Source organism: Theropithecus gelada, chromosome 11, assembly GCF_003255815.1.
Source record: "Theropithecus gelada isolate Dixy chromosome 11, Tgel_1.0, whole genome shotgun sequence".
In the NCBI taxonomy this organism is placed as follows: domain Eukaryota; kingdom Metazoa; phylum Chordata; class Mammalia; order Primates; family Cercopithecidae; genus Theropithecus; species Theropithecus gelada.
Genome location: NC_037679.1, coordinates 12,427,622 through 12,454,813, shown reverse-complemented (window position 1 = coordinate 12,454,813; position 27,192 = coordinate 12,427,622). Strand labels below are relative to the sequence as shown.

General features: G+C 49.7%; 3 protein-coding genes across 5 annotated transcripts in view; 1 reads left to right on the top strand and 2 right to left on the bottom strand.

Annotated features, from left to right (window-relative positions):
* The window catches only part of AAAS (aladin WD repeat nucleoporin), a 15,643-nt gene extending 3,902 nt beyond the window's left edge, over positions 1 to 11,741 (top strand). Inside the window, exons 3-16 of one of the 2 annotated variants that reach the window (XM_025402088.1) lie at positions 2,706 to 2,761; positions 3,092 to 3,183; positions 3,378 to 3,424; positions 3,670 to 3,768; positions 4,078 to 4,221; positions 9,485 to 9,605; positions 9,923 to 10,047; positions 10,184 to 10,244; positions 10,386 to 10,476; positions 10,673 to 10,766; positions 10,852 to 10,919; positions 11,068 to 11,149; positions 11,268 to 11,352; positions 11,484 to 11,741. In XM_025402088.1, the coding sequence (XP_025257873.1) occupies positions 2,706 to 2,761; positions 3,092 to 3,183; positions 3,378 to 3,424; positions 3,670 to 3,768; positions 4,078 to 4,221; positions 9,485 to 9,605; positions 9,923 to 10,047; positions 10,184 to 10,244; positions 10,386 to 10,476; positions 10,673 to 10,766; positions 10,852 to 10,919; positions 11,068 to 11,149; positions 11,268 to 11,352; positions 11,484 to 11,708 (1,390 nt within the window). In that variant the 3' untranslated portion in view covers positions 11,709 to 11,741. The remainder of the gene's footprint in view (positions 1 to 2,705; positions 2,762 to 3,091; positions 3,184 to 3,377; positions 3,425 to 3,669; positions 3,769 to 4,077; positions 4,222 to 9,484; positions 9,606 to 9,922; positions 10,048 to 10,183; positions 10,245 to 10,385; positions 10,477 to 10,672; positions 10,767 to 10,851; positions 10,920 to 11,067; positions 11,150 to 11,267; positions 11,353 to 11,483) is intronic. The other variant, XM_025402089.1, reaches the window with a different exon arrangement.
* Positions 11,742 to 12,014: 273 nt separating this feature from the next.
* Positions 12,015 to 21,337, bottom strand: C11H12orf10 (chromosome 11 C12orf10 homolog). Its single transcript, XM_025401300.1, has 7 exons — positions 20,843 to 21,337; positions 20,534 to 20,646; positions 15,760 to 15,919; positions 13,195 to 13,347; positions 12,936 to 13,058; positions 12,336 to 12,517; positions 12,015 to 12,225 (listed from the first exon to the last, which is right to left on the bottom strand). Exons 1-7 carry the CDS (start codon positions 21,056 to 21,058, stop codon positions 12,042 to 12,044), a joined length of 1,131 nt encoding a protein of 376 aa, XP_025257085.1. The 5' UTR covers positions 21,059 to 21,337; the 3' UTR covers positions 12,015 to 12,041.
* PFDN5 (prefoldin subunit 5) lies at positions 21,337 to 25,606 on the bottom strand. Of its 2 annotated transcripts, XM_025401302.1 has the most exons (6): positions 25,419 to 25,606; positions 25,116 to 25,218; positions 24,782 to 24,813; positions 23,178 to 23,252; positions 22,952 to 23,057; positions 21,337 to 21,518 (listed from the first exon to the last, which is right to left on the bottom strand). In XM_025401302.1, the coding sequence occupies exons 1-6, from the start codon at positions 25,488 to 25,490 to the stop codon at positions 21,442 to 21,444; spliced, it is 465 nt and encodes a 154-aa protein (XP_025257087.1). In that variant the 5' UTR covers positions 25,491 to 25,606; the 3' UTR covers positions 21,337 to 21,441. The 2 variants fall into 2 exon arrangements, with proteins under 2 accessions (XP_025257087.1, XP_025257088.1); XM_025401303.1 differs by lacking the exons at positions 24,782 to 24,813; positions 25,116 to 25,218.
* Positions 25,607 to 27,192: the final 1,586 nt, after the last annotated feature.

Sequence of the window (27,192 nt, the reverse complement as noted above, 5' to 3'; positions counted from 1 at the left end):
TTTTTTTTTTTTTTTTTTTTGAGATGGAGTCTCGCTCTGTCGCCCAGTCTGGAGTGCAGTGGCCGGATCTCAGCTCACTGCAAGCTCCGCCTCCCGGGTTTACGCCATTCTCCTGCCTCAGCCTCCCGAGTAGCTGGGACTACAGGCGCCCGCCACCGCGCCCGGCTAGTTTTTTTTTTTGTATTTTTTAGTAGAGACGGGGTTTCACTGTGTTAGCCAGGATGGTCTCGATCTCCTGACCTCGCAATCCGCCCGTCTCGGCCTCCCAAAGTGCTGGGATTACAGGCTTGAGCCACCGCGCCCGGCTGTTCTCTCATCTAAAAATGCAGTGATAGGCTGGGCGCGGAGGCTCACGCCTGTAATCCCAGCACTTTGGGAGGCCGAGGTGGGTGTATCACTTGAGGTCAGGAGTTCGAGACCAGCCTGGCCAATGTGGTGAAACTCTGTCTGTATCCTGATTACTCAGGAGGCTGAGGCACAAGAATTGCTTGCACCCAGGAGTTAGAGGTTGCAGTGAGCCGAGTGCACACCACTGCACTCCAGCCTGGGTGACAAAGTGAGATTCCATCTTACACACACACACACACACACACACACAGAATAAAACCCTGTGTCTACAAAAAATTTAAAAATTAGCTGGGCATGATGGTGTGTGCCTGTAGTCTCAGCTCCTCCAGAGGCTGAGGTAGGAATACCTGAGTGCGGGAGGTTGAGGCTGCAGCGAGCCATGATGGTAATACTGCACTCCAGCTTAGGTGACAGAGCAAGACCCTGTCTCAATAAAATAAAAATAAATGCAGTGATAACAATACCTATCTTGTAGAATTGTCATAATGGCTTGATTAGTTCATGTGAGGCACCTAGTCCAGAGCTGGCACATTGTAAGCATATTAGCTGATGTAATTATTACCTAGGTGTTTTTCTTGTATTGATTGCTCTTTCCTTTACTAATGTCTGATTAGTCTTCACATCTTGTTCATGCTACTTCCTAAGTCTCTCAAATCTGTCTCTTTTTCTTCATCCCACCAGTTCAGGCCACTTTCACCTTTTCCCTAGATTCCTGAAGTAGATTCTTTTTTGTTTTTTTGAGATAGTCTCACTTTGTCACCCAGGCTGGAGTGCAATGGCACAATCTTGGCTCACTGCAACCTCTGCCTCCCAGGTTAAAGCAATTCTTCTGCCTCAGCCTCTGGAGTAGCTGGGACTACAGGTGCACACCACAATGCCTGGCTAATTTTTTTTTTTGAGACGGAGTCTTACTCTGTTGCCCTCGCTGGAGTGCAGTGGCGCGATCTCGGCTCACTGCAGGCTCCGCCTCCTGGGTTCACACCATTCTCCTGCTTCAGCCTCCCAAGTCACTGGGACTACAGGCGCCCACCACCATGCCTAGCTAATTTTTTCTATTTTTAGTAGAGATGGGTTTTCACCGTGTTAACCAGGATGGTTTCGATCTCCTGACCTCGTGATCCGCCCGTCTCGGCCTCCCAAAGTGCTGGGATTACAGGCTTGAGCCACTGTGCCAGGCCAATTTTTGTATTTTTAATAGAGATGGAGTTTCACCATCTTGACCAGGTTGATCTCGAACTCCTGACCTCGTGATCTGCCTGCCTTGGCCTCCCAGCATGCTGGGATTACAGGCGTGAGCCACTGCACCCGGCCCTAAAGTAGATTCTTAACTGATTTATTTTTCTCTTATTCTTTTTTTTTTGAGACGGCATCTTGCTCTGTTGTCCAGCGTGGAGTGCAGTGGTGCAAACATGGAACACGGCTCACTGCATCATCAGCCCCCAGGGCTCAAGTGATGCACCCTCTTCAGCCTCCTCAGCCTCCTCAGTAGCTGGGACTACAGGTGTGCGCCACCATACTTGGCTACGTTTTGTATTTTTTTTGTAGAGACAGCATTTATATTGCCTAGGCTGGTCTCAAGCTCTTGAGCTCAGGTGATCCACCTGCCTTGGCCTCTGAAAGTGCTAGGATTATGGGTGTGAGCCACTGCACCTGGACTTTTTCTATTTTTTCTCTTTTTTTTGTTTTTTCTGTGAGACGAAGTCTCACTCTGTCGCCCAGGCTGGAGTGCAGTGGCATGATGTCGGCTCACTGCAACCTCTCCCTCCCGGGTTCAGACAATTCTCCTGCCTCAGCCTCCCAAGTAGCTGGGATTATAGGCATGCATCACCACGCTTGGCAAATTTTTATATTTTTAGTAGAGACGGGGTTTCACCATGTTGGCCAGGATAGTCTCCATCTCCTGACCTCGTGATCCGCCCACCTCGGCCTCCTAAAGTGCTGGGATTACAGGTATGAGCCACTGCGCGCATCCTGGTCTTTTCTATTCTTATCACTCTCTAATCTGCAACTAGACTGCTCTTTCTAAAATGCTGCTGTGTGATCTGTTTATTCCTCTCCTTAGAACCCTTCCATGGCTTTCCATTCACTGTCTTAGAACAAGTCCCAACTCCTTAACCTGCTCACAAAGCCCCAAAAGCCCTCTGAGGCTTGGTTGCCTCATCCGTAAATGTTTAGAATCTCTTTCAGCTTTGTGAGGTACGTAAATGAAAGGACAACATGTAGAGTGCCTGGTACATAGTTGGCGCTCATTAAATGTGTCTGTATTTTTAATACATGTATATTGAATGAATGAATGAAACTGGTAGAGGGGGACACGGGATCAGATAAATCTGACCCACATTTTCCTCCCTTATCAGGCGTGATGTGGGCCTTTTTGGGGTGCTAAATGAAATTGCAAACTCAGAAGAAGAGGGTAAGTATTTTTCTCTCCAGTCTTCGCTCGTTTTGTGGTTATCTTCCCCTCCATATTCTTGAACTCACCTGACATCTGTTGGCCCAGCCTCTTTTAGCTGTATTTTTCCTGTCATCTTCTCTCCTCTGCCTACCCAAATAACCCAGAGTGGGTGTCCAGAGTGGGTGTCCAGAGTGGGTGTCCAGAGTGGGTGTCCAGAGTGAGATGTTGAGAGTACTTACTGGGCAGAAGGACCTGGGGAGTGCCTGTCCTTCCTTGTCTTTCACCTAGAGGGTACCTGGTAAGAGGCCTCTGAATGGTTTAATCAGGGCTGCTTCCTCAACCCTACAGTGTTTGAGTGGGTGAAGACGGCATCCGGCTGGGCCCTGGCACTCTGTCGATGGGCCTCTTCCCTCCATGGGTCCCTGTTCCCCCATCTGTCTGTAAGTTTGGCTTCCTCCCCAGCCCTCTGCAGTTGCTGCGTCCCCATCCTACTCTGCCCCCATTCCTATCCTTGCAGGTCAGGGTTGGGTGTGATGACTTCAGAAGGTAGGAGTGGTCCAGCTCCCGGGTAGGAATATTGAGGGGATGGGCTCCTTTTGCCCCAGTGTGTCCTCTGTCTGCTTTGTTCTTACAGCTCAGGAGTGAAGATCTGATTGCTGAATTTGCCCAAGTCACAAATTGGTGAGTGCACAAGCCCTGGAGCTTTGTGGGAAGGAAGTCCTGAACCTCGAAACTTCCTCTGGGGAGAAGGCAAAGACTCCTACTCCTTTTCTGATTGCTCACCATGTTTTCATTCCTTCTGTCCCCCCAAAAAAGAGAATACAAGAAAAAGTAGAGAAAAACCATGTCCTTACTGGAAATGAATGTGAGCTTCTGGTCTAGGGTAGGGGTAGGTGCAGGAACTCTTCATGTTAACCCTTCCTTAGGTCCAGCTGCTGCTTGCGTGTCTTTGCGTGGCACCCCCACACCAACAAGTTTGCAGTGGCCCTGCTAGATGACTCAGTCCGTGTGTATAATGCCAGCAGGTGTGTGTGGAGACAACAGGTGGGCTCTGACTTGTCAATATCATCTTCCCTTGCCAGCCTTGGTCCCGGGAAGTCCTGTAGTTCTTGTACCTGGTTCATAGGGCTCCTTCCAGAACTGGGGTCAGAGAAACTCGATAACTGGATATGTGCTTTTTCTAGACCTAACCGTTATCCTTTCCTGTCCCATAGTGCCCTTGGCCCCTAAATGAATCCTCCTTCTTCTCTCTGACTTTCCCTCCTTAACTGCACTCTGGTTGCTGGAGCCTTAGTGTTCCTGTCTTGACTCAGTTTCTTATCCCTTCACCCTAGCACCATAGTCCCCTCCCTGAAGCACCGGCTGCAGCGAAATGTGGCGGCTCTGGCCTGGAAACCTCTTAGTGCCTCTGTCTTGGCTGTGGCCTGCCAGAGCTGCATTCTCATCTGGACCCTGGACCCTACCTCCTTGTCTACCCGGTAAGTCTTAGTAGCCTGTCTTTTTTTTTTTTTTTTTTTTTTTTTTTTTTTTTTTTTTTTTTTGAGACGGAGTCTCGCTCTGTCACCCAGGCTGGAGTGCAGTGGCCGGATCTCAGCTCACTGCAAGCTCCGCCTCCCGGGTTTACGCCATTCTCCTGCCTCAGCCTCCCGAGTAGCTGGGACTGCAGGCGCCCGCCACCTCGCCCGGCTAGTTTTTTGTATTTTTTTAGTAGAGACGGGGTTTCACGGGGTTAGCCAGGATGGTCTCGATCTCCTGACCTCGTGATCCGCCCGTCTCAGCCTCCCAAAGTGCTGGGATTACAGGCTTGAGCCACCGCGCCCGGCCTTGTAGCCTGTCTTATCTTGGCCTGAGAGTTATGCAATGCTAGGCATGGTGGGTGGTGAGGAGGTCTGAAAGGAGAAGTTCTTTGTCCTCACAGCACTTCCCAGGGCTATGGGAAAAGCAGATGTAAGGTAAAAGTGGGTTGCTGAGAATAATCTGGAGAAAGAGACAGAACTAGGGGCTTTTTGGATGTGGGGACAATGTGTCTGTGGGTTATGGGGTGGAAAGACTGTCTTTCAGAGGACTATCAGGAGACCTGAAGGAAGTGTGAAGAAAATTAGTGCTGATAAGATCAGAAACTAATGAAATTAGAAAAAGCATACCTGTGAGAACTAACTAAAAATAAAACCAGAAATTGGTTCTTTAAGTTATGAATAAGCTGGGTGCTGTGGCTCATGCCTGTAATTCCGACACTTTGGACTGTGGAGGCGGGTGGATCAGCTGAGGTCAGGAGTTCGAGACCAGCCTGGCCAACATGTCACTACTAAAAATACAAAAATTAGCTGGGCCTGGTGGTGTGCACCTGTAGTTCCAGGTACTTGGGAGGCTGAGGGAGGAGAAACGCTTGAATCTGGGAGACGGAGGTTGCAGTGAGCCGAGATCATGCCACTGCACTCCAGCCTGGGCAATGGAACGAGACTCTGTCTAAAAAAAAAAAAAAAGAAAAAAAAATTAGGAATAAGGCTGCGGACAGTGGCTCACACCTGTAATCCCAGCATTTTGGGAGGCCAAAGCGTGAGGATCACTTGAGGTCAGGAGTTTGAGACCAACCTGGTCAACATGGTAAAACCCGTCTCTGCTAAAAATACAAAAATTAGGCCAGGCACAGTGGCCCATGCCTGTAATCCCAGCACTTTGGGAGGCCAAGGTGGGTGGATTTCTTGAGGCCAGGAATTTGAAACCATTCTGGCCAACATGGTGAAACCCCATCTGTACTAAAAATACAAAAAATTAGCCGGACGTGGTGGTGCATGCCTCTGATCCCAGCTACTTGGGAGGCTGACACACAAGAATCACTTGAACCTGAGAAGCGGCGGTTGCAGTGAGTTGACATCACACCACTGCAGCTGCACTGTGGTCTGGGTGACAGAGTGAGACACTGTCTTTTTTTTTTTTTTTTTTTTTGAGACGGAGTCTCGCTCTGTCGCCCAGGCTGGAGTGCAGTGGTGCGATCTCGGCTCACTGCAAGCTCCGCCTCCCAGGTTCACACCATTCTCCTGCCTCAGCCTCCCGAGTAGCTGGGACTACAGGCGCCTGCCACCGACACTGTCTTAAAAAAAAAAAAAAAAGGCTGGGTGCGGTGGCTCATACCTGTAATCGCAGCACTTTGAGAGGCTGAGGCAGGTGGATCATGAGATCAGGAGATCGAGACCATCCTGGCTACCACGGTGAAACCCCATCTCTACTAAAAATAAAAAAAGTCAACCGGGCGTGGTGGCGCTCGCCTGTAGTCTCAGCTACTCGGCAGGCTGAGGCAGGAGAGTCACTTGAACCTGGGAGGCAGAGGTTGCAGTAGTGAGCCGAGATCGTGCCACCGTACTCCATCCTGGGCAACAGAGCAAGACTATCTCAAAGAACAAAGTGTGTATGTGTGTGTGTGTGCGGTACATATATATATATGTACATATATATATATATGAATAAAGAAGAAAACCTTTTGGTCAGCCTAATTAAGGAGAAAAAACCAAAGTATACTATTTTCAGAAGTGGAAAGATATAGATATGGTAGAAAATAGAAGAATTATAAGAGTATTATGGACATGTTTAGGTCAACAGATTTGAAAATCTGAAGGAAATGTTTGATTTTTTTTGTTTGTTTGTTTGAGATGGAGTCTCGCTCTGTTGTTCAGGCTGGAGTACAGTGGCGTGATCTCGGCTCACTGCAGTCTCAGCCTCCCGGGTTCAAGCGATTCTTCAGCCTCAGCGTCCCAAGTAGCTGGGACTACAGGCATGTGCTAACTAATTTTTGTATTTTTATTAGAGATAGGGTTTCACCATATTGGCCAGGCTGGTCTTGAACTCCTGACCTTGTGATCCGCCCGCCTTGGCTTCCCAAAGTGCTGGGATTATAGGAGTGAGCCACTGCGCCCTGTGGAAATGTTTGATTTTCTAGCAAAATATAAGTTACCAAAGTGGATTGTAGAAGAAAATAATGAGTTTTTTTTTTTGGGGGGGGTCAGAGTTTCACTCTTGTTGCCCAGGCTGGATGGAGTGCAATGGCACAATCTTGGCTCACTGCAACCTCTTCCTCCCGGGTTCAAAGGATTCTCCTCTTGACCTCATGATCCACCCGCCTCAGCATTCCCAAGTGCTGGGATTACAGGCATGAGTCACAGCGCCCGGCCTGTCCTCCCTTTTTTTGTTGCAGGATCTATCCTGATTTATTTTTATAAAGCTAATGTAACACTAATACCTAAACCTTGACAGTAGGTACTATAAGAAAAAAATACATAATCACAGATTTTTTTTCTTTTTTTTTTTTTGAGATGGAATCTCACTCTGTCGTCCAGGCTGGAGGGCAAGTGGCGCAATCTCAGCTCACCGCAACAACTTCTGCCTCCTGGGTTCAAGCGATTCTCCTGCCTCAGCCTCCCAAGTAGCTGGGACTACAGGCGCATGCCATCACAGGCCAATTTTTTATTTTTATTTTTTATTTTTTTTTATTTTTTATTTTTTATTTTTTTTTGAGACGGAGTCTCGCTCTGTCGCCCAGGCTGGAGTTCAGTGGCCCGCTCTCAGCTCACTGCAAGCTCCACCTCCTGGGTTCACGCCATTCTCCTGCCTCAGCCTCCCGAGTAGCTGGGACTACAGGCGCCCGCCACCTCGCCCGGCTAGTTTTTTGTATTTTTTAGTAGAGACAGGGTTTCACCGTGTTAGCCAGGATGGTCTCGATCTCCTGACCTCGTGATCTGCCCATCTCGGCCTCCCAAAGTGCTGAGATTTCAGGCATGAGCCACCACACCTGGCCTGTTTTTTGGTTATTTTAGAGATGGGGTTTCATTATGTTGCCCAGGCTGGGATGAAGTGGTTATTCACAGACTCAGTCATCGCACATTACAGCCTTGAACACCTGGGCTCAAGTAAGCCTCTAGCCAAGTAGCTGGGACTGCAGGTGCATACACCACGCCTGGAAGGTTGTTGGTTTTTTTGTTTTTGTTTCTACTAAAAATACAAAAATTAGCTGGGTGTGGTGGCGCGTGCCTGTAATCCTGGCTACTCAGGAAGCTGACGCAGGAGAATCGCTTGAACCCAGGAGGTGGAAGTTCAGTGAGCTGAGATAATGCCATTGTACTCTAGCCTGGGCGACAAGGCGAAACTTGATTTTTAAAAAATTTTTAAAATAAATACATGAACAAAAAACAAGGCCAGGCACGTGATGGTTCATGGGTGTAATTCCAGCACTTTGGGAGGCTGAGGCAGATGGATCACTGGAGCCTAGGAGTTTGAGACTAGCTTGGGCAACATAGACACTATACAAAAAATAAAAATGAAAAAACTAGCTGGGCGTGGTGGTATACATCTGTAGTCCTTGCTACTTTAGAGGCTGAGGCTGAGGCAGGAGCCTCAGGAGTTTGAGGCTGCAGTGTGCTATGATCGTGCCACTGCACTCCAGCCTGGAGTGTGAACCACCATGTCTGGCCCAGGAGATATTTTTTACAGCATTATGTATAATAAAAAATTACAAACAAGTCAAATGTCCATTTGTAGAGGCAGGACTGAATAGATTGTAGTTCATCTATTGAGTGGTATACAGTGGAGCCACCGAAAAGAATGAGATGAATCTGAACCCACCTGCAAAGGCAGCTGTGATTTATTGTAAAGTTCAAGAGAATTAAATTGTACATCTGTGACTAAGACTTCACTGGAGCTGAAGGTGGTTATAGTTAGGTAGAAAGAGAAGGTGGCATTAATTTAGGTAGTAGCCTTCATCTGTCCAGGCACATGACACTGGAAATACACAGCTGACACACAGCTGCAGACACATGGCAGGCGCCCTCAGGTAGTTCCCTGCTGGTGATGGAGGCTGAGCCACATGCAGCATCTTTATGATAAGCAGCAAACGCAGGAGTGCAAAGGTGGGAGGCGCTCTGATAAGGCAAGGCAGGAGGGCTGTTTTGGAGCACAGGGTGTGTTCTGAGGAGTGTTAGATAACTCTGGAGAGAAAAGGTTGGAACCTTGAAGTAAGGTCATAGATTATCCCTGGTTGGATGGATGGCCAGGCTGGATGGCCAGGGTGGATGGCCTGTGGGCAGATAGCTGTGTTCTGGGGTGGGGCCTAATACCACCCCAGGGCAGTACCTTCTAGGTTTCTGGTTAGCTTTTGCCTCCTCATGGCCTATGGTGAAAGCACTCTCTTTCACCCTGGCCTGAGATCTTGCAAATCACCTCTTCTCTGTTGACCTCGTGATTTGGCCTTTTTTCCCCTTCACTGTTTTTTTCTTTTTTTTTTTTTTTTTTTTTTTCTTTTTTTGAGACAGAGTCTCGCGCTGTGTCACCCAGGCTGGAGTGCAGTGGCGCGATCTCGGCTCACTGCAAGCTCCGCCTCTCAGGTTCACGCCATTCTCCTGCCTCAGCCTCCGAGTAGCTGGGACTACAGGCGCCCGCCACCACGCCCGGCTAGTTTTTTGTATTTTTAGTAGAGACGGGGTTTCACCATGTTAGCCAGGATGGTCTCGATCTCCTGACCTCGTGATCCACCCGCCTCGGCCTCCCAAAGTGCTGGGATTACAGGCTTGAGCCACCGCGCCCGGCCTGTTTTTTTCTTTTAACTTCCACAATCCTTATTCCTTTTTCCCAACCTGGATTTGAGTCCAGAACGGGCCATCATGATAGGAAGTTTTAGCAGGAGGCAAAGAAATAGAATTTTGGGGATGGTTTCTTGTCATCTCCTGACTCCACATCCTCTGTGTTCCCCTGCAGACCCTCTTCTGGCTGTGCCCAAGTGCTGTCTCACCCTGGGCATACACCTGTTACTAGCTTGGCCTGGGCCCCCAGTGGAGGGCGGCTGCTCTCAGCTTCACCCGTGGATGCTGCTATCCGGGTGAGTGGGTCCCTGCCCCTCATGTGCATTTCAGTCCTGGCAAAAGCATTCCTCACTCGGTGGTGGAAACATCTTGGGGGAAGGAGGAGGGACCTTGGTTCATTCAGTCTTAAACTTACCCAGAGAGGAGCTTTGCCATCAGACTCATGAGGTTTAAAATTCCATTCTCTGTAATCATTAGCATGAACCTGTGCCTCATGTTTCACAGTCCCTCTCCTGCTTCCTCGTTTCTGGCTCTGTGTACATTAGAGAGGCCAGCCCTCTGAGAGATGATAGGGTGCTTGAGTTTTCCCTTATCTTTTGCCCCACTCTCCTAGGTATGGGATGTCTCAACAGAGACCTGTGTCCCCCTTCCCTGGTTTCGAGGAGGTGGGGTGACCAACCTGCTCTGGTCCCCAGATGGCAGCAAAATCCTGGCTACCACTCCTTCAGCTGTCTTTCGGTGAGTGGGAGGAGGATGGAGGGAGGACAAGGACCTAGAGAAAGGCACTTAGCTCCTGGAAGCTCTGTCAAGGGAGGTGGGTCCAAGTTTTAGAACTTAGAGGTCCTGAGCTGTAATTTGCTTTTCTCTGGCTTAGAGTCTGGGAGGCCCAGATGTGGACTTGTGAGAGGTGGCCTACTCTATCAGGGCGCTGTCAGGTAAGAGGGGACTCTGATTGACAGACGCTGGGGAGATGATTCCAATGGGTCCCTGATGCCCCCAAGCCCGGCCACCTCTACTTTCCCTCCTACATTCTACTGTAGACATACCTTCTCCTGCCTTTTGCTCCCTGACCCCAGACTGGCTGCTGGAGCCCAGATGGCAACCGACTGCTGTTCACTGTATTGGGAGAGCCACTGATTTACTCCCTGTCTTTTCCAGAACAATGTGGTGAGTTAGGGCAATATTTCAGTATTTGGGGTGGTCAGAGGGAGGCAGCAACCTTTGGTAAGATGCAGCTCTGAGGGATAAAGGGAAATATAGAAGCTTAGGAAATTTCGAGGTGTTGATGCCTTTGGTGAGCTGGCGGGGGACCAGTGAGAGGCCTGTTTCTTGCAAGAACCTCTCTGCTCTTATCCATCCACAGGTGAGGGAAAGGGGCGCGTTGGAGGTGCAAAGTCAGCAACAATTGTGGCAGATCTGTCTGAGACAACAATACAGACACCAGATGGTGAGGAGAGGTGAGCTGAGTGGTTGAGGGAGTAGCAGTGAAAAGCAGATGGGAGGGACCACACTGAAACTCTCCTAATCTGTCCTCACTCACAGGCTTGGGGGAGAGGCTCACTCCATGGTCTGGGACCCCAGTGGGGAGCGTCTGGCTGTGCTCATGAAAGGTAAGAGGCAAGGATGAAGGGCTCAGCCTACAGCCATCTTCCCAATTAATCTAGTGAGGCCATGCCCTGGCTTGGAGTTCTCCTCTGCCCCTGTCCTGGGACTCTGTCTTCAGAGTTCCTCCCCTATCCCTGGATCCATTTCTTACAGGAAACCCAAGAGTACAGGATGGTAAACCAGTCATCCTCCTTTTTTGCACTCGAAACAGCCCTGTGTTTGAGCTCCTTCCCTGGTGAGTGCCATGTGGGCCCTTAGGTCTGGACTTCTCACCAGCCTTCCTGCACAAAACCCACATCCCACTACATGCAGCTCCCTTCTGCCTCCGGTTGCCTGCTCACCTTTTCTTCTAGTGGCATTATCCAGGGGGAGCCAGGAGCCCAGCCCCAGCTCATCACTTTCCATCCTTCCTTCAACAAAGGGGCCCTGCTCAGTGTGGTGAGTGCGCCAGGCTGCTGGGGCTTCCAGGAGTTGGATGGAGAAGCTAAGGGCCTTGGCTGCTGTATGGCTCTGCCAGATGGCCCTTCTTTGGGCCCAGGCTCTGATCCTTTTCTTTCCCTTCTCTGCAGGGCTGGTCCACAGGCCGAATTGCTCACATCCCGCTGTACTTTGTCAATGCCCAGTTTCCACGTTTTAGCCCAGTGCTTGGCCGGGCCCAAGAACCCCCTGCTGGGGGTGGAGGCTGTATTCATGACCTGCCCCTCTTTACTGAGACATCCCCAACCTCTGCCCCTTGGGACCCTCTCCCAGGGCCACCACCTGTTCTGCCCCACTCCCCACATTCCCACCTCTAATAAAAAATAAGTTTTCCTTTTGTTTTCCGCTCAGTTACCAGTCTTTTCCAAGGAGTTGCATTGGGGTAGAGTAGGGGGAAAAAGCATGGACTTTGAGTTAAGGCCCTGTTCTGTCACTTTTTAGCCACTTGTGAATTTGGTCACGTTAACCCTAGAAACTGTATGGATTCAAATGCTTTGGAAAGCAAGACTGAGAAGTTACTGTGAAGAAAATATATCTAACACAGGGTCTTACATATAAATAGTTGTTTCACTTTTCACAAGTTTCCAGAATGGTGTAGGGCAAGAATGAGTCAAGGACTGGGTCAGTATGAGGTGGAAGGTTTTATTACACTAGGACATTTGTGGGAGGTATAAGCGCTGGGCCAATGTGGCACGGGCCATGTTCAAGGCACCCTCTCGGGTGCGGTGACCGCCAATGAAGCCACTTGCATGGACGAAGATGCAGCCAGGGATCCCACTGACCTGGTCCAGGGCCTCGTCCCGAAGACCCCGCCATGGCTCTGGTAGGGGCAGCCTACAAGCGGGTAGAAAGAGGGAGCAGAGCAGAGGTCAGAATTGGCAGCCTTCTCTTAACAAGGCTGAGACAGGCCTGAAGGTCACTAGGGTGGTTCCCTAGGGCCTCACCGGCTTTGGAATGAGTGGGGCTCCTTGGGCACACACTGTACTCGCCACTGTCCAGCCTGGTCAGTGTAGATAACAAAGATGATGGCCACTGGAGGGGACAGCCCAGATTCCAGGTGGTAGAGATGCTCCTTCCAGGGACATCCACCTTTCGCCAGTTCCACAATCTCCCCACTTGGGTCCACCTGAAAGAGGGAGAGGATAGCTAAAAGGTTTAAGGTAGGCTGGGCATGATGATCATGCCTGTAGTCACAACACTTTGGTAGGCTGAGGTGGGAGGATCAATTGAGCTCAGGAATTTGAGACAAGCCTAGGCAACAAAGTGAGACCCTGTCTCTACAAAAAATACAAAAATCAGCTGGGTGAGGTGGCGTGTGCCTGTAGTCCCAGCTACTCAGGAGGCTGAGGTGGGAGGATTGCTCGAGCCCAGGAGGTTGAGGTTGTCTGCCACTGCACTCCAGCCTGGGTGACAGAGAGACAGAGATCCCATCTCAAAAAAGAAAAAAAAAAAGAAAAGGTTTAGGGTTTAGGGTAGAAGCAGGAGCACCTGTTGATTGGCAGTCAGTAATCCCCAAGCCACAATGCCTCCTCCAAGGCCTATACCTGGAATCGCTGGGCAAGGGCCTCTTCCACCAAGGCCCGGGCTGGCAGCCAGCTGTGTTGGTAGAAATCTAATCTCTGCAGAAACTCCTCTTGAACCAGATCCATTGCACGCTTGAACCCTGCCTGGGAATGATGAGAATCAGAACCAGGGTGCTGGCGCAAACTTGGAATTTGCTAGGGCTTAGGAGGAATAAATGCTCCCATTTCCCCCCGCCCAAGGTTCTTACAGGTCTCAGGGTTTCCTCCCACGCCACCTTACCTCAGTGTCTTGGTCAGGCTGGTTCCAGGTAGGATTAAGTCGAGCAACTCGTGCACTCAGGGTAGTGGTCAGTGCATATCGAGGCTCCCCCTCTGCCCACTGGGAGATCCCATTGTCCACGGCATCCACCTCCTCCACAAAGTTCTCATACATCTAAGGCAGCAGCAGGGGAAACTTTCTTGAGGCTACCTACTATTTATGTGAAGTCTTACATGATTCAAAGTATGTTCATACACACTCTTTCAGCCCTGTGAGGATCTCTCAACATAACTGGATGAGAAAAGGGAGAACTGGCAAGTTCAGCAGCTTGCTGAAGCTCAGAAGTCTCATTGTGCTGTGACTGGAATTCAGATCACCTGGTTTCTAATCCATGCTCATTCTGCTGCACAAAGCCCAAACCAAAGCCAACATGTGTAGGGAGGGGACTGCTAACTTTTGAACAAGGAAGAGGGTCTTCCAGGTGCTAGAGGGTCTCTGTGGGAGTGGGTCCCTGTGGTTGAAGGCTGGTAAGTCTCCAGGTGGGGTGAGTAGGTATTCAGTGACATGGTTAATGAGGTGCAGGAGGGGCTCTGGTTGAGAACACAAGTCAAGAGGGAGAAAATGAGTCTGAGATTAGACACCAAAAGCTGGTTGCTGGGTTAGGGTTCCAGGGAAGCCCATAATGTGCCACATGACATCAGCAGTTGTCTCCTGGGTCTGAATAAATGGTAGGATAATGCCTCAAGAGTCTCAGGGCAGAAACTTTATGCAAAATTGCCCTACAAAATAGGCCTCCATAACACTACACCTGTGGTATGTAGAAAAGTGCTACTCTCAGAGCACTGAGAAAGTAACTTCTATGCCCAGCACTTCTTGGTTTGGACCCCAACCTGATGCTCAGTTAAAACATGGGTTTAGGCTTAGGTGGGAGGATCACTTGAGCCCAGGAGTTTGAGTCCAGCCTGGGCAACGTAGCAAGACCCTCTCTACAAAAAATTAAGACATATCATTAGCCAGGCATGGTGGCATGCACCTAGAGTCTCAGCTACTTGGGGGGCTGAGGTGGGAAGATTGCTTGAGCCTAGGAGTTCAAAGCAGCAGCAAGCCATGATGGCACCATTGGACTCCAACCTGGGCAACAGTCTCTCAAAAATAAATACATAGGCCGGGCGCAGGGGCTCACGCCTGTAATCCCAGCACTTTGGGAGGCCGAGGCGGGCGGATCACGAGGTCAGGAGATCAAGACCATCCCTGGCTAACATGGTGAAACCCCGTCTCTATTAAAAAATACAAAAAACTAGCCGGGCGAGGTGGCGGGTGCCTGTAGTACCAGCTACTCAGGAGACTGAGGCAGGAGAATGGCGTAACCCCAGGAAGCGGAGTTTGCAGTGAGCCGAGATCCGGCCACTGCACTCCAGCCTGGGCGACAGAGCGAGACTCCGTCTCAAAAAAATATATAAATAAAATAAATAAATAAATAAATAAACACAGGTTAAATTTAGTCACTTGTTAGGGCCGGGCGCAGTGGCTCACACCTGTAATCCCAGCACTTTAGGAGGCGAAAGCGGGTGGGTTACTTGAGGTCAGGAGTTCGAGACCAGCCTGGCTAACATGGTGAAACCCCGCCTCTACTAAAAATACAAAAATTAGCCAGGCGTGGTGGCAGGCGCCTATAATCCCAGCTACTCAGGAGGCTGAGGCAGAATTGCTTGAACCCAGGAGACAGAGGTTGCAGTGAGCTGAGATCGTGCCACTGCACTCCAGACTGGATGACAGAGCAAGACCCTGTCTCAAAAAAAAAAAAAAAAAAAAAAAAAAATTGTCAGTTGTTTAGAAACCCTTCAGCAGTGGAAGGGAAAACTGACCCAGGCAGTCTAAAATCTTGATATTCCAAAAATTCTGTAGTTACAGAGGGCAGAAGATGGGCAAGCTAAAACTGAGAACTGAACTCAACAGACTACCTGCAAGAAATACAGCTGACTGAACCTAAGCTTTGACTTATAAACAAGTAAGTGTCTGTCCTCAGTAATGTGAGACCTGACTTGCATGCCAGGGCCACTAGCCATATTCCTTCCCCAACAGCAGGAAGCTGCTTGCAGGGGACACTGGTGGAATCCAAAGACAGTTTCATAATACAACTCTTCCCAGCTGAGCTTCCCAATTTATGTGCCACTAGTGAATTACAGGAGTGCCTAATATACGCTTCCCTCAACCTTCAGGGCAGCCAGAACCTCTGAGCCATCTGCTTCTACATATAAGCAGTCTCCCCTCTGTTTACCCAAAGGTGCTGAGCAATTGCTGTTTGTGTTTGTCAAGAAAAAGATGGGGTCATGCTGCTTTATGGTTTTCAAAGCCCTTTTCCATATATTACAGCACCCACTTCTCACCACTACCCCAGGATGTAGGCAGGGGAGGTATCACCATGCCCTTGTGAGATGAGCCTGACTGAGGGAGAGGATGAGTGTTGGGCCTGCTATAGGCCAGGAACCCTGCCCTGAGGCCCAGTGCTGAGTGCTGCGTGAGCACTGCTCCCAGGTGGTCTGCCGGAAATGCATGTGGGGGGCATCTCTGTCCTCAGGTCCCCACCTTGTCATAGAGGGTGCCCACCATGCTGTCCTCTTCACTAGTGCCCAGCAACTGGGCCAGCAGCTTGTGCCCGAAGTGCAGATAGATGAGTCCCGCACTGCTCAGCTTGGTCTGCCACGGCTTCCCAGGGGACAGGGAGTTCATGGTCTCTGTAAAAGACCTGAGGAGCAGAGGGAGGTGGGGCTGAGGTGAGGCACCTTGACTAGACTCTCCATGCATTCATTCAATGGTTAATTCAATGCTTCCTATCTGCCACATTTTATGTTTTATTAGACATTAAGGATAAAAAACCAAGACACTGGCCGGGCGTGGTGGCTCAAGCCTGTAATCCCAGCACTTTGGGAGGCCAAGACGGGCGGACCACGAGGTCAGGAGATCGAGACCATCCTGGCTAACACGGTGAAACCCCATCTCTACTAAAAAAATACAAAAAACTAGCCGGGCGAGGTGGTGGGCGCCTGTAGTCCCAGCTACTTGGGAGGCTGAGGCAGGAGAATGGCATAAACCCGGGAGGCGGAGCTTGCAGTGAGCTGAGATCTGGCCACTGCACTCCAGCCTGGGCGACAAAGCAAGACTCCGTCTCAAAAAAAAAAAAAAAAACCAAGACACTGTCCTCACCTTTAGATTCATCTGCCGGAGGCCGACAAACACAACCCCCCGAGTACTCTCACTAGACAAGACGAGGGAAAGGAAGGAAGGGATGAGGAAAGGGTTCAGAGGAGAGCCTTCAGGTCAGTTCTGAAAGATGAATTAGTGGGTGTCCACCAGATAGACAAGGCGTAAAAGAGGAAAAGCATTCCAAGTAGAGGGAACAACATGAATGACGGCTGAGAGACAAGTCTCTTGATAGAACTTCAGGAAAGGCAGCTCAGGTGTGAGACGTGAATGGCAAAAGAAAAAGCTGGAAGGGCAGGCAGGGCCAGACCACTGGACTTTATCTGTGGGTAATCGAAGTCATTGAGGGATTTTAAGCAGGCAGGTGCATGTTAGAGCATTGCACCAGCCAGCATGGAGAACAGATGCAAGATTACCAGCAATAGTCAGGTGAATAAAGAAGGCAAGAATTTGAACAGCAGTGGGGCAGAAAATAGAGAAAAGATGTAACAGATGTTAGGGAAGTAGAAACTACAGCCGTGATTTCTAAATACCAGTCCATCTCAGAATTACCTAGGGAGCTCCATTTGTTAACTGACTTTTATTATTAAATCTTGAGTAAATACAGGCTGGACTCAGTGGCTCACACCTGTAATCCCAACACTTTGGGAAGCCAAGACAGGTGATTGCTTGAGGTCAGCAGTTTGAGACCAGGCTGGCCAACATGGTGAAACTCTGTCTCTACTAAGAACACAAAAATTAGCCGGACATGTGGCACACGCCTGTAGTTCCAGCTACTCCGGAGGCTGAGGCAGGAGAATGGCGTGAACCCGGGAGGTGGAGCTTGCAGTGAGCTAAGATCGTGCCACTGCACTCCAGTCTGGGCGACAGAGCGAGACTCTGTCTCAAAAAAACAAAAAAACCACAAAATATGTATGCTAAAAAAAGAAAAAAGGAGAGAGACTTAAAACATCATAATCCTTCTCTCCAAGATAATTACTTTTTGTGGTGTGGTATAATTGAAGAAGGGTTTTTTTTTTTTTTTTTTTTTTTTGAGACAGAGTCTCGCTGTGTCGCCCAGGCTGGAGTGCAGTGGCCGGATCTCAGCTCATTGCAAGCTCCGCCTCCCGGGTTTTTACGCCATTCTCCTGCCTCAGCCTCCCGAGTAGCTGGGACTACAGGCGCCCACCACCTCGCCCGGCTAGTTTTTTGTATTTTTTAGTAGAGACGGGGTTTCACCGTGTTAGCCAGGATGGTCTCGAACTCCTGACCTCGTGATCCGCCCGTCTCGGCCTCCCAAAGTGCTGGGATTACAGGCTTGAGCCACCGCGCCCGGCCTGGGTTTTGTTTTTATACCTTTGTTTCTTTTCAAGATAGAAGATACTTGAGAAGGGTTTTAGGCTGTAGAGAAGGAGAGGCAGAGACACTAGTGGAACTGTGACAGGACATCCCAGAGGATAGGCTGACGGTGGCTCACACCTGTAATCCCAGCACTTTGGAAGGCCGAGAGGGGGTGGATCACAAGGCCAGGAATTCGAGACCAGTCTGGCCAATATGGTGAAACCCCGTCTCTACTAAAAATACAAAAATTAGCCGGGTGTGGTGGTGGGCGCCTGTAGTCCCAGCTACTCAGGAGGCTGAGACAGTTGAATTGCTTGAACCTGGAAGACAGAGGTTACAATGAGCCGAGATCGTTCCACTGCATTCCAGCTTCAATGACAGAGGGGGACTCCGTGTCAAAAAGAAAAAAAGAAGGCCGGGCGCGGTGGCTCAAGCCTGTAATCCCAGCACTTTGGGAGGCCGAGATGGGCGGATCACGAGGTCAGGAGATCGAGACCATCCTGGCTAACACGGTGAAACCCCATCTCTACTAAGAAATACAAAAAAATAGCCGGGCGAGGTGGCGGGCGCCTGTAGTCCCAGCTACTCGGGAGGCTGAGGCCGGAGAATGGCGTGAACGCGGGAGGCGGAGCTTGCAGTGAGCTGAGATCCGGCTACTGCACTCCAGCCTGGGTGACAGAGCGAGACTCCGTCTCAAAAAAAAAAAAAAAAAAAAAGAAAAAGGAATCCCAGAGGAAAGTAATAGACTGGAAACAGGACAGAGGATTAACCTCCAACAGAAGGGAAGAAATTTCCCTTAACTGGTAGGAGGGAGCTGAGGATGTTTGAGGTGGGAGACTGCGGAAATGCTCAACAACTTTTGCGAAGAGGCAGGGACGATCAGTTTGATGCTGTAGAGGCTTCAGGGGGAAGAAAAGGATTGGAATGGGCTACCCTTGAGCAAGAAGGATTTCCCTTTGGAAGGGTGTAGATGAAGTAGAACACCTCACACATCTGAACTGTCATGAACTGCCACAATCATGTGGGCCCAGCAGTTAGGTGCAGCAGCAAGGGCACCAGAATGGATTAATCACAGATGGGTTTATTTAGTTGGGGTGATGTGGGGAAAAGAGATCAGACTGTTACTGTGTCTATGTAGAAAGAAGTAGACATACTCCGGGTGCGGTGGCTCAAGCCTGTAATCCCAGCACTTTGGGAGGCCGAGACGGGCGGACCACGAGGTCAGGAGATCGAGACCATCCTGGCTAACACGGTGAAACCCCGTCTCTACTAAAAAATACAAAAAAAAAAAACAAAAAAACAAAAAAAAAACTAGCCGCTCGAGGTGGCGGGCGCCTGTAGTCCCAGCTACTCAGGGGGCTGAGGCAGGAGAATGGCGTAAACCCAGGAGGCGGAGCTTGCAGTGAGCTAAGATCCGGCCACTGCACTCCAGCCTGGGCGACAGAGCGAGACTCTGTCTCAAAAAAAAAAAAAAAAAAAAAAAGTAGTAGACATAAGAGACTCCATTTTGTTCTGTACTAAGAAAAATTCTTCTGCCTTGAGATGCTGTTAATCTGTAACCCTACCCCCAACCCTGTCCTTACAGAGACTTGTGCTGTGGTGACTCAAGGTTTAATGGATTTGGGGCTGTGCAGCATGTACTTTGTTAAACCAGTGCCTGAAGGCAGTATGCTTGTCAAAAGTCATCACCATTCTCTAATCTCAGACACAAACACTGCGGAAAGCCACAGGGACCTGTGCCTAGGAAAGCTAGGTATTGTCCAAGGTTTCTCCCCATGTGATAGTGTATTTACTGAGATAGGAGAAAACCGTCTTAGGGCTGGCGGTGGGACTAGGGCTGGAGGTGGGACGTGCTAGCCGCAGTGCTGCTCTTTATGCACTGAAAATGTTTATGGAGATGTTTGCATATGCACATCAAGGCACAGTACTTTTCCTTAAACTTTATACATGTCACAGAGATCTTTATTCATATGTCTTTCTGCTGACCTTCTCCCTACTATGACCCTATTGTCCTGCCACTTCTCCTTTTTCTTTTTTTTTTTTTTTTTTTTTTTTTTGAGACGGAGTCTTGCTCTGTCGCCCAGGCTGGAGTGCAGTGGCCGGATCTCAGCTCACTGCAAGCTCCGCCTCCCGGGTTCACGCCATTCTCCTGCCTCAGCCTCCCGAGTAGCTGGGACTACAGGCGCCCGCCACCTCACCCGGCTAGTTTTTTGTATTTTTTAGTAGAGACGGGGTTTCACCGTGTCAGCCAGGATGGTCTCGATCTCCTGACCTCGTGATCCGCCCGTCTCGGCCTCCCAAAGTGCTGGGATTACAGGCTTGAGCCACCGCGCCCGGCCGCCACTTCTCCTTTTTCTAAAAGATAGTAAAGATAATGATCAATAAATACTGAGTGAACTCAGAGACCGGTGCCGGCGCGGGTCCCCTGTATGCTGAGCGCTGGTCTCCTGGGCCCACTTTTTCTTTCTCTATACTTTGTCTCTGTGTCTCATTTCTTTTCTCAAGTCTCTGGTTCCATCTGACGAGAAACGCCCACAGGTGGGGCGGGGCAGGCCATCCTTCAGGGTGATGAAGTCGCTGGTGGGAAAAAAGCCTTGGCTAAGGAAGGAGATGAGATAAGGGGCCTGAGGGACTCCCTGGGAACCAAGGGAGGTCCCAGGCCAAGGAGATGGGTGAAGAACAGGCAGGGCGGAAGGATGGTGTAGTCCTAGTGGGAGTTTGATTTCAACAATGAGGCAGTTATTTTCGCTGACGCGGACCACTGCAGTGGATGGCTGAATTGGAGCACAGAGGAAAGCTGAGGTCAAGGAAGTTAAATAAATGGTATCTGAGAACCTACCTCTGGTGATGGTCATATCGGTGTCTCCGAGGGTCGTACTCACCCCCCACGTCCACCACGATGTCACAGGAAGCGAGTTTTTCGGGATCCCGGGTCCGCACAATCTCTGCATCCTGCGAGGTACACAGGGGTGAAGGGGCTGCCAGAGGTCGCCGGGTAGGAGATTAAAGCTGGACTTCAGGGAGACAGGGCGGGTAGGAAGGGTGCTTGGGATGCCCCGCGCTATCGGAGGGACCCTGTCGGCGGAATGCCATCCACCCCGGAGGCATGCATGCACGCAGTGTCAGGGTCACTTTTCGCGGACCGTACCCGGTACTCCGGCAGGAGGCGAAGCAGTGCGCATGCCAGTGCCTCGTCGCAGTGGAAGGTGCCATTGTGCGTCCCGATTCGGGGCGATGCCATGAGTTTGCTGCGGGGTCGTTTTGGGGGCGGGACGGACTCTGGGCCGAGCATGCGATGCCGGGTATACACGGGTGGCGGCGACAGCAGCAGCGTTAAAAGGCCGCGCAGGAAGCGGTATCCCATAAGACTCTCCGGTAGGGAGGCAGGAGGGCCGACCCGGAAGGGAAAGCGCCAGCGGAGCTCCACTTCCGCTTGCCAACCGTTGCCTTGGCAACCAGCTCCGCAGAGTGAGCAGCACCTCACTCCCGGCCTAGGATTTCTTTCAGCTGGTCAAAGGGTCCTGCGGTGGAGCCTTCAAGAGGCATCAACCCTGTGCATCAGGCTCTGGGGCGGGGCCCACACTCTCGACCACCCCCCCATCTCATCACCAGTCCCTTGCTTAATCCAAGAAAAGACCAACATTCTGCCCAGCTGGCACATTTATTGGCATTAAACACAAGACCCTTCCCAGCACCAGGAAGCCATGCCCAAAGCCGTGTCCCTCTGCCCCATTTCTGCAAAAACTCTCAGGCCTTAGCAGTAGCCTGAGCTGCTCCCAGGGCTGTCAGCTGCTGAATCTTCTGACTCATCATTTCCATGACAGCTGTGGAAAAAAAGAAGCGTCAAAGGTTAGGAGCAAAAAGGAGAACCTAGAGTTAAGGAGAAGTTACAGGCAACTTTAAGGACAGGTGGACAACTAACTACAGTTTGTTAATAAAACGTTTTTTTTTTGTTTTTTTTTTTTTGAGACGGAGTCTCGCTCTGTCGCCCAGGCTGGAGTGCAGTGGCCGGATCTCAGCTCACTGCAAGCTCCGCCTCCCGGGTTTATGCCATTCTCCTGCCTCAGCCTCCCAAGTAGCTGGGACTACAGGCGCCCGCCACCTCGACCGGCTAGTTTTTTTGTATTTTTTTTAGTAGAGACGGGGTTTCACCGGGTTGGCCAGGATGGTCTCGATCTCCTGACCTCATGATCTGCCCATCTCAGCCTCCCAAAGTGCTGGGATTACAGGCTTGAGCCACCGTGCCTAGCCAACTTTTTTTTTTTTGAGATGGAATCTTGCTCTTGTCACCCAGGCTGGAGTGCAGTGGCACGACCTTGGCTCACTGCAACCTCTGCCTCCAGGATTCAAGCGATTCTCCTGCCTCATCCTCCGGAATAGCTGAGATTACAGGCATGCACCACCATGCCCAGGTTAACTTCGTATTTTTAGTAGAGACGGGGTTTCACCATGGTGGCCAGGCTGGTCTTGAACTCCTGACCTCAGGTGATCCACCTGCCTCGGCTTCCCAAAGCGCTGGGATTACAGGCGTCAGCCACCGTGTCTGGCACTGTTAATAAAACTTTAACTCAGTGATCCACTGTGGGGTCACTAACACAAATTTAGGGTCTACAATACATCAATCAACATGTTAACCACAGCTGGGTGTGGTGAGAATGAGACTGTCTCGGGGAAAAAAACCCCTGCTAATCAGAGATATAAAAACGAACACACTTGGTATTAAATGAGTCTGACATAATCAGAAAACTATAATGTGGAAAGATTTTTACCTTTGGAACACTGGTTCTGAATCCTGATTGTAACAGAGGGGAGCTTTTTTAAAACAAAAAAACATACCTTGGTACAACTTCCCTTCCCTTGACTTCCAAGTTGATTTAGTCAATCTGGAATGGACCCAGGCTTTCTTTTTAAACTTCCTGAGTGATTCTCATGTGCAGTCAGGGTTATAATTGCTGGTATTCAGTCCATTTGGATCATGATTCCTTCCTGTGTGTTCATCTCATTCCCCCATTCCATCCTCATTAAATAGGAGCTCCACCAAAGCACAAAAATGATTTCCTTCCTCTAAATTTCTCAAACACTCAACCCAGGAATCTACAGATAGTGATTATGCAATACACAGATTCTAAAGATTCCAAAGAGAAACTAAGACGTAGTTTTACTCCAGCAAAGGGGACACCCCTGTGGTTCACTCTGCAATCCATGTTCTTTATCATGGAGATAGACAGGGTCAAGAGGTGCCCCAGGAAAAACTTACCCTGTTTCATGGCGTGCTTCTCCTGAAGAGCTGGTTGGATTTTCTCCATCTGTTTGGTTAGAAAATCTATCTTCCTCTTGAAGAAGTCCTTGGCATCCTCAGCTGTCTACAAGATCAGAGGTGAATGAGGGGCTAAAAGGAGACTCCCTCTGGCCATGTTGCACTCTAGAACTTCCCCTAAATTTCCCTTCCCTGTTCAGAGGGGCATCCACATGCTCTCACTCACCTTCTCTACATAGTACCCAGTTCCCACATCGATGAGCACATGTTCCACATCATGCAGCTTCCCAGGGACATACATCTGAGGAGCAAGTATTAAGGCAAAAACTAGCCCAGCATGAGCCATGATTCCGCCAGCCAGCCTGCTTGGCCTCCAAAGACCCTTTTCCAAAAAGCTTCAAGGCATAAGGACTGAATAATCTGGAGGCCTTAGAACAATAACTCCAAATGGAAAGAAGACAGAGAAGTTGGTTCTTTAAGGAGAAAATGATGTATGCTGGAATACCCTTTTGTTCTGCCTCATCCCATCTCTCACCCTCTAAGCAGTTCTTGCAATTCTTCTCATTAGCCCCATCAGAAAGACTAGATATAAATGTTTTCCTACTGTTGTAGAGTACTACAAGTGGAAAGCCAGCCTCATTTCCCTTAACACCCTCAATCATGAAGTAGATAATTCCTACCGAAGTTCATTTTTTTTTTGTTTGTTGAGACAGAGTCTCGCTCTGTCGCCCAGGCTGGAGTGCAGTGGCGCACTATTGGCTCACTGCAACCTCTGCCTCCCGGGTTAAAGTGATTCTTCTGTCTCAGCCTCCGGAGTGGTTGGGATCACAAGTGTGTGCCACCATGCCCGGCTAATTTTTGTATATTTAGTAGAGACGGGGATTCACCATGTTGGCCAGACTGATCTTGAACTCCTGACCTCAGGTGATCTGCCAGCCTTGGCTCCCAAAGTGCTGGGGATTACAGGTGTGAGCAACCGTGCCTGGCTAATTTTTTTTTTAACCATTCCCTACTACACTACTATTCCTGTGCTCCTTTTAGCCTGTCAGTTCTCAGACTACAGATTAAAGGTGCCCTACTGCCATAACTTGCTCATTCAAGTAAAACACTGAACAAGTGGACACAATCCAGGTTTCTTAGTGACAGTTCAGAAATGAGCCACAATTAACAGAGCCAACCTCCCTGTTCCTATATCCCCCTATTTTTGTCTATTACCTGTATCTTCTAAGATATTAGCAAAGTGTAAACCACCAGCTTTATCTCCATATTAGTGTTCTCAAATAGCAAAGGGAAATATTACATCTCAACTATACATACTCCTTGGTGTTCACAAGGCATTAGCTGGATGTTGGTGTGAAGTTAGATAAAAGAGCTACAAAGTGTGTAATAAGAGTACTCTTGGCCGGGGGCAGTGGCTCACGCCTGTAATCCTAGCACTTTGGGAGGCCAAGGCAGGCAGATCACGAGGTCAGGAGTTCGAGACTAGCCTGGCCAATATGGTGAAACTCTATCTCTACTAATAATACAAAAATTAGCCAGTCGTGGTGGCGCGTGCCTGCAGTCCCAGCTACTCAGGAGACTGAGGCAGAAGAATCTCTTGAACCCGGGAGGCGGAGGTTACAGTGAGCCGAGATCGCACCACTGCACTCCAGTCTGGGCGACAGAGCAAGATTCCGTCTTTAAAAAAAAAAAAGGGTGTTATCAAAATCACTGTGGGGAGAGGATAATCTGAAGTACTGAAGTAATCAAAACAATCCCCCTCCCCGCTTTTTGGAGGAGTGAGGGAGAAAGGGAGAAGGCAGCAGGTAGCCGTTCCTGTGGAAAGGATACAGAACTCGTCAGTGGGACAAGTAATTCTTTCCCTGTGAAAGCAATGAAGACAAACACCTGGGGAAGGTTAGCGGCTCCAATGTAAGACGTTAAAGAGAGTTCCAAGAGGGCACAGCACCCACAGACAGTGTGAAAAGAACGGAAACAGGGGCAATAGAAGCAGAGAAATGTCCTGTGCATTTCAATTCTAGGTAGGCAACATGCAAAGGGTTCATGAAGCGGTATACGATATGTAATGGATTTTCTCGTTTCAGGTAAGAAAAACTGGATTAGGAGGTGGGACGAGAGAAGCAGGCTTGCCACTTTAGGTTGCCCTCACCCCCCTACCCCATACCCTCGTTGCTCTTGTTCAGCACGTTCAGACAGTCCTTGGCTTCCACATACTTGGTCTGTACCACTTTGAGCTGGGCAATGGACGTGGACAAGAACTCCACTTCCTACAGAGGACGGGTATAGCGGGTCAATGAGAGGGCTATGGGGAAAAGGGAGAGCGGACGGAGAGGGGGCGGGTCCTGGGACCGGATAGAGGTTTCGCCTGGGCAAGGTAGGCTCCCAACTTGGGACCGGGCGCAAGGAAGCACGCGTGGGCAGGGGGGATGTAGAGCGGGAAAGAGATGCCTATGGGGCCCGTCACTACCTGGTCCAGCTGGTTCTTGAGCATTTCTAGCTGCGGCAGATTCAGCTCCGTGATGTTAATAGACTGCGCCATGTTGGGAAGGAGGACTAACGAAGAGGAAGTCTCTCGGCGAGCAACGCTCTAGCCGTCCTCTGGGCGTCTCGATGGCGCCAGGAGGCCTCGCTGCGCCATACAGCTCTATGATCCTCCGTCCCGGAAGGGAAGGAGGGGCTTGAACTTCTCAGAGGCTGATCTGTGAGTTATTTTCATAAAATATTCTAAGCCTAGTACAGTAAAGTAGCAGCAAACAGGACTCCTGCCCATAGGGAACTGCAAAATCTTAAAGTTCTCACGATACAACCACGATATTACAAAGTAGTGTATGCTACTCCACGTGGGTGGTATAAGCTACTAGATAGCAGGCTGGGTTGCTATGGTGACGGCTCCTGAGGCCTCGTCCTGCCCCTCTCTACCCCACCTGCTTGTGCTGCCTGCTGGTACCCCGCCAGGTCCGATTTCAAATGTTCCTCCCCGCACAGCAGGGAAATGGCAGGGAAATTCTAAACTATTTTTCCCAGATGGCCTCTGAGGCCGAAAGGCAGGAAAAAAAACAAATAACAACAAAAAAATCCCTTGTCAGACCATTCTGAATTGTTCTTGAAAAAATCAGGCATTAGATTGAAAGCTTGTTGAAGGCAGGAACCAACCATGTTCTCATCACTGAACTAATTCTTCCCCTCTCGCTATGACCATCTTCCCCCAGCCGGAAGTAGGCTGACACGTAGTAGGATCTGAAAAAGGGTTTATAACCCGTTGCCAGTGAGTTGGTGGGAGAACAGCAAGGAAGCACCATTGTCAACACATAGAGCACAAATTAATCAATAAAATGTTTTGGCCAGGCATGGTGGCTCATTCCTGCAATCCCAGCACTTTGGGAGGCCGAGAAGGGCAGATCACTTGAGCCCAGGAGTTTGAGGCCAGCCTGGGCAACACGGCGACACCCTGTCTCTACAAAAAATACAAAAATTAGCCGGGCTGGTGGCATATGCCTGTAGTCCTAGCTACACAGGAGGCTGAGGTGGGAGGATTGCTTGAGCTGGAAAGTTGGAGGCTGTAGTAGGCTGTGATTTGTGCACTCTAGCAACAGAGCTAGACTCTGTCTCTAAAAAAAAAAAAAAAAAAAGACCTGGCACAGTGGCTCACGCCTGTAATCCCAGCACTTTGGGAGGCCAAGGCAGGCAGATCACGAGGTCAGGAGATCGAGACCATCCTGGCTAACATGGTGAAACCCCATCTCTAATAAAAATACAAAAAATTAGCTAGGCATGGTGGCGAGCGCCTGTAGTCCCAGCTACTGGGGAGGCTGAGGGAGAATGGCGTGAACCTGGGAGGCGGAGCTTGCAGTGAGCTGAGATGCGCCACTGCACTCCAGCCTGGGCAACAGAGCCAGACTGTCTCAAAAAAAAAAAAAAAAAAAAAGTTTTACCATGTGCTATATGTGAGGAATACGTGAGAGTAAGACATTTGCTTCCCTTGAGCTTAACAACTGGAGAGAAAAACCACACTAGAACTCCACAGATCCACAGACTCTACTGCTAAAGTTACGCATTGGTAAGTGTAACATGTGTACATGGGCAGACAGCAGTAGCCTTTAACATCTATTTAGGAGGGAGGCAGGGCAACTGAGGCATTAAAACTAGTGCCATGGCTGGGCACGGTGACTCACGCCTGTAATCCCAGCACTTTTGGAAGGCTGAGAAGGGCGGATCACAAGGTCAGGAGTTTGAGACCAGCC

Bases quoted from the DNA above. Each gene is read 5' to 3' on its own strand.
- PFDN5 (XM_025401302.1), bottom strand. From the start codon at position 25,490: ATGGCGCAGTCTATTAACATCACGGAGCTGAATCTGCCGCAGCTAGAA. The intron at 24,814-25,115 runs GTATGGGGTAGG...TTGCTTTCACAG, and splicing joins GCTGAACAAGAGCAACGAGG to GGAAAGAATTACTTGTCCCA. The intron at 23,253-24,781 runs GTATCCTTTCCA...CTTGCTCCTCAG, and splicing joins TTGTCCCACTGACGAGTTCT to ATGTATGTCCCTGGGAAGCT.
- C11H12orf10 (XM_025401300.1), bottom strand. From the start codon at position 21,058: ATGGGATACCGCTTCCTGCGCGGCCTTTTAACGCTGCTGCTGTCGCCG. The intron at 13,348-15,759 runs GTGGGGACCTGA...CTGCTGCCTTAG, and splicing joins TGGGCACCCTCTATGACAAG to ATGTATGAGAACTTTGTGGA. The intron at 12,518-12,935 runs GTATAGGCCTTG...TCCCTCTTTCAG, and splicing joins CCCTTGCCCAGCGATTCCAG to GTGGACCCAAGTGGGGAGAT.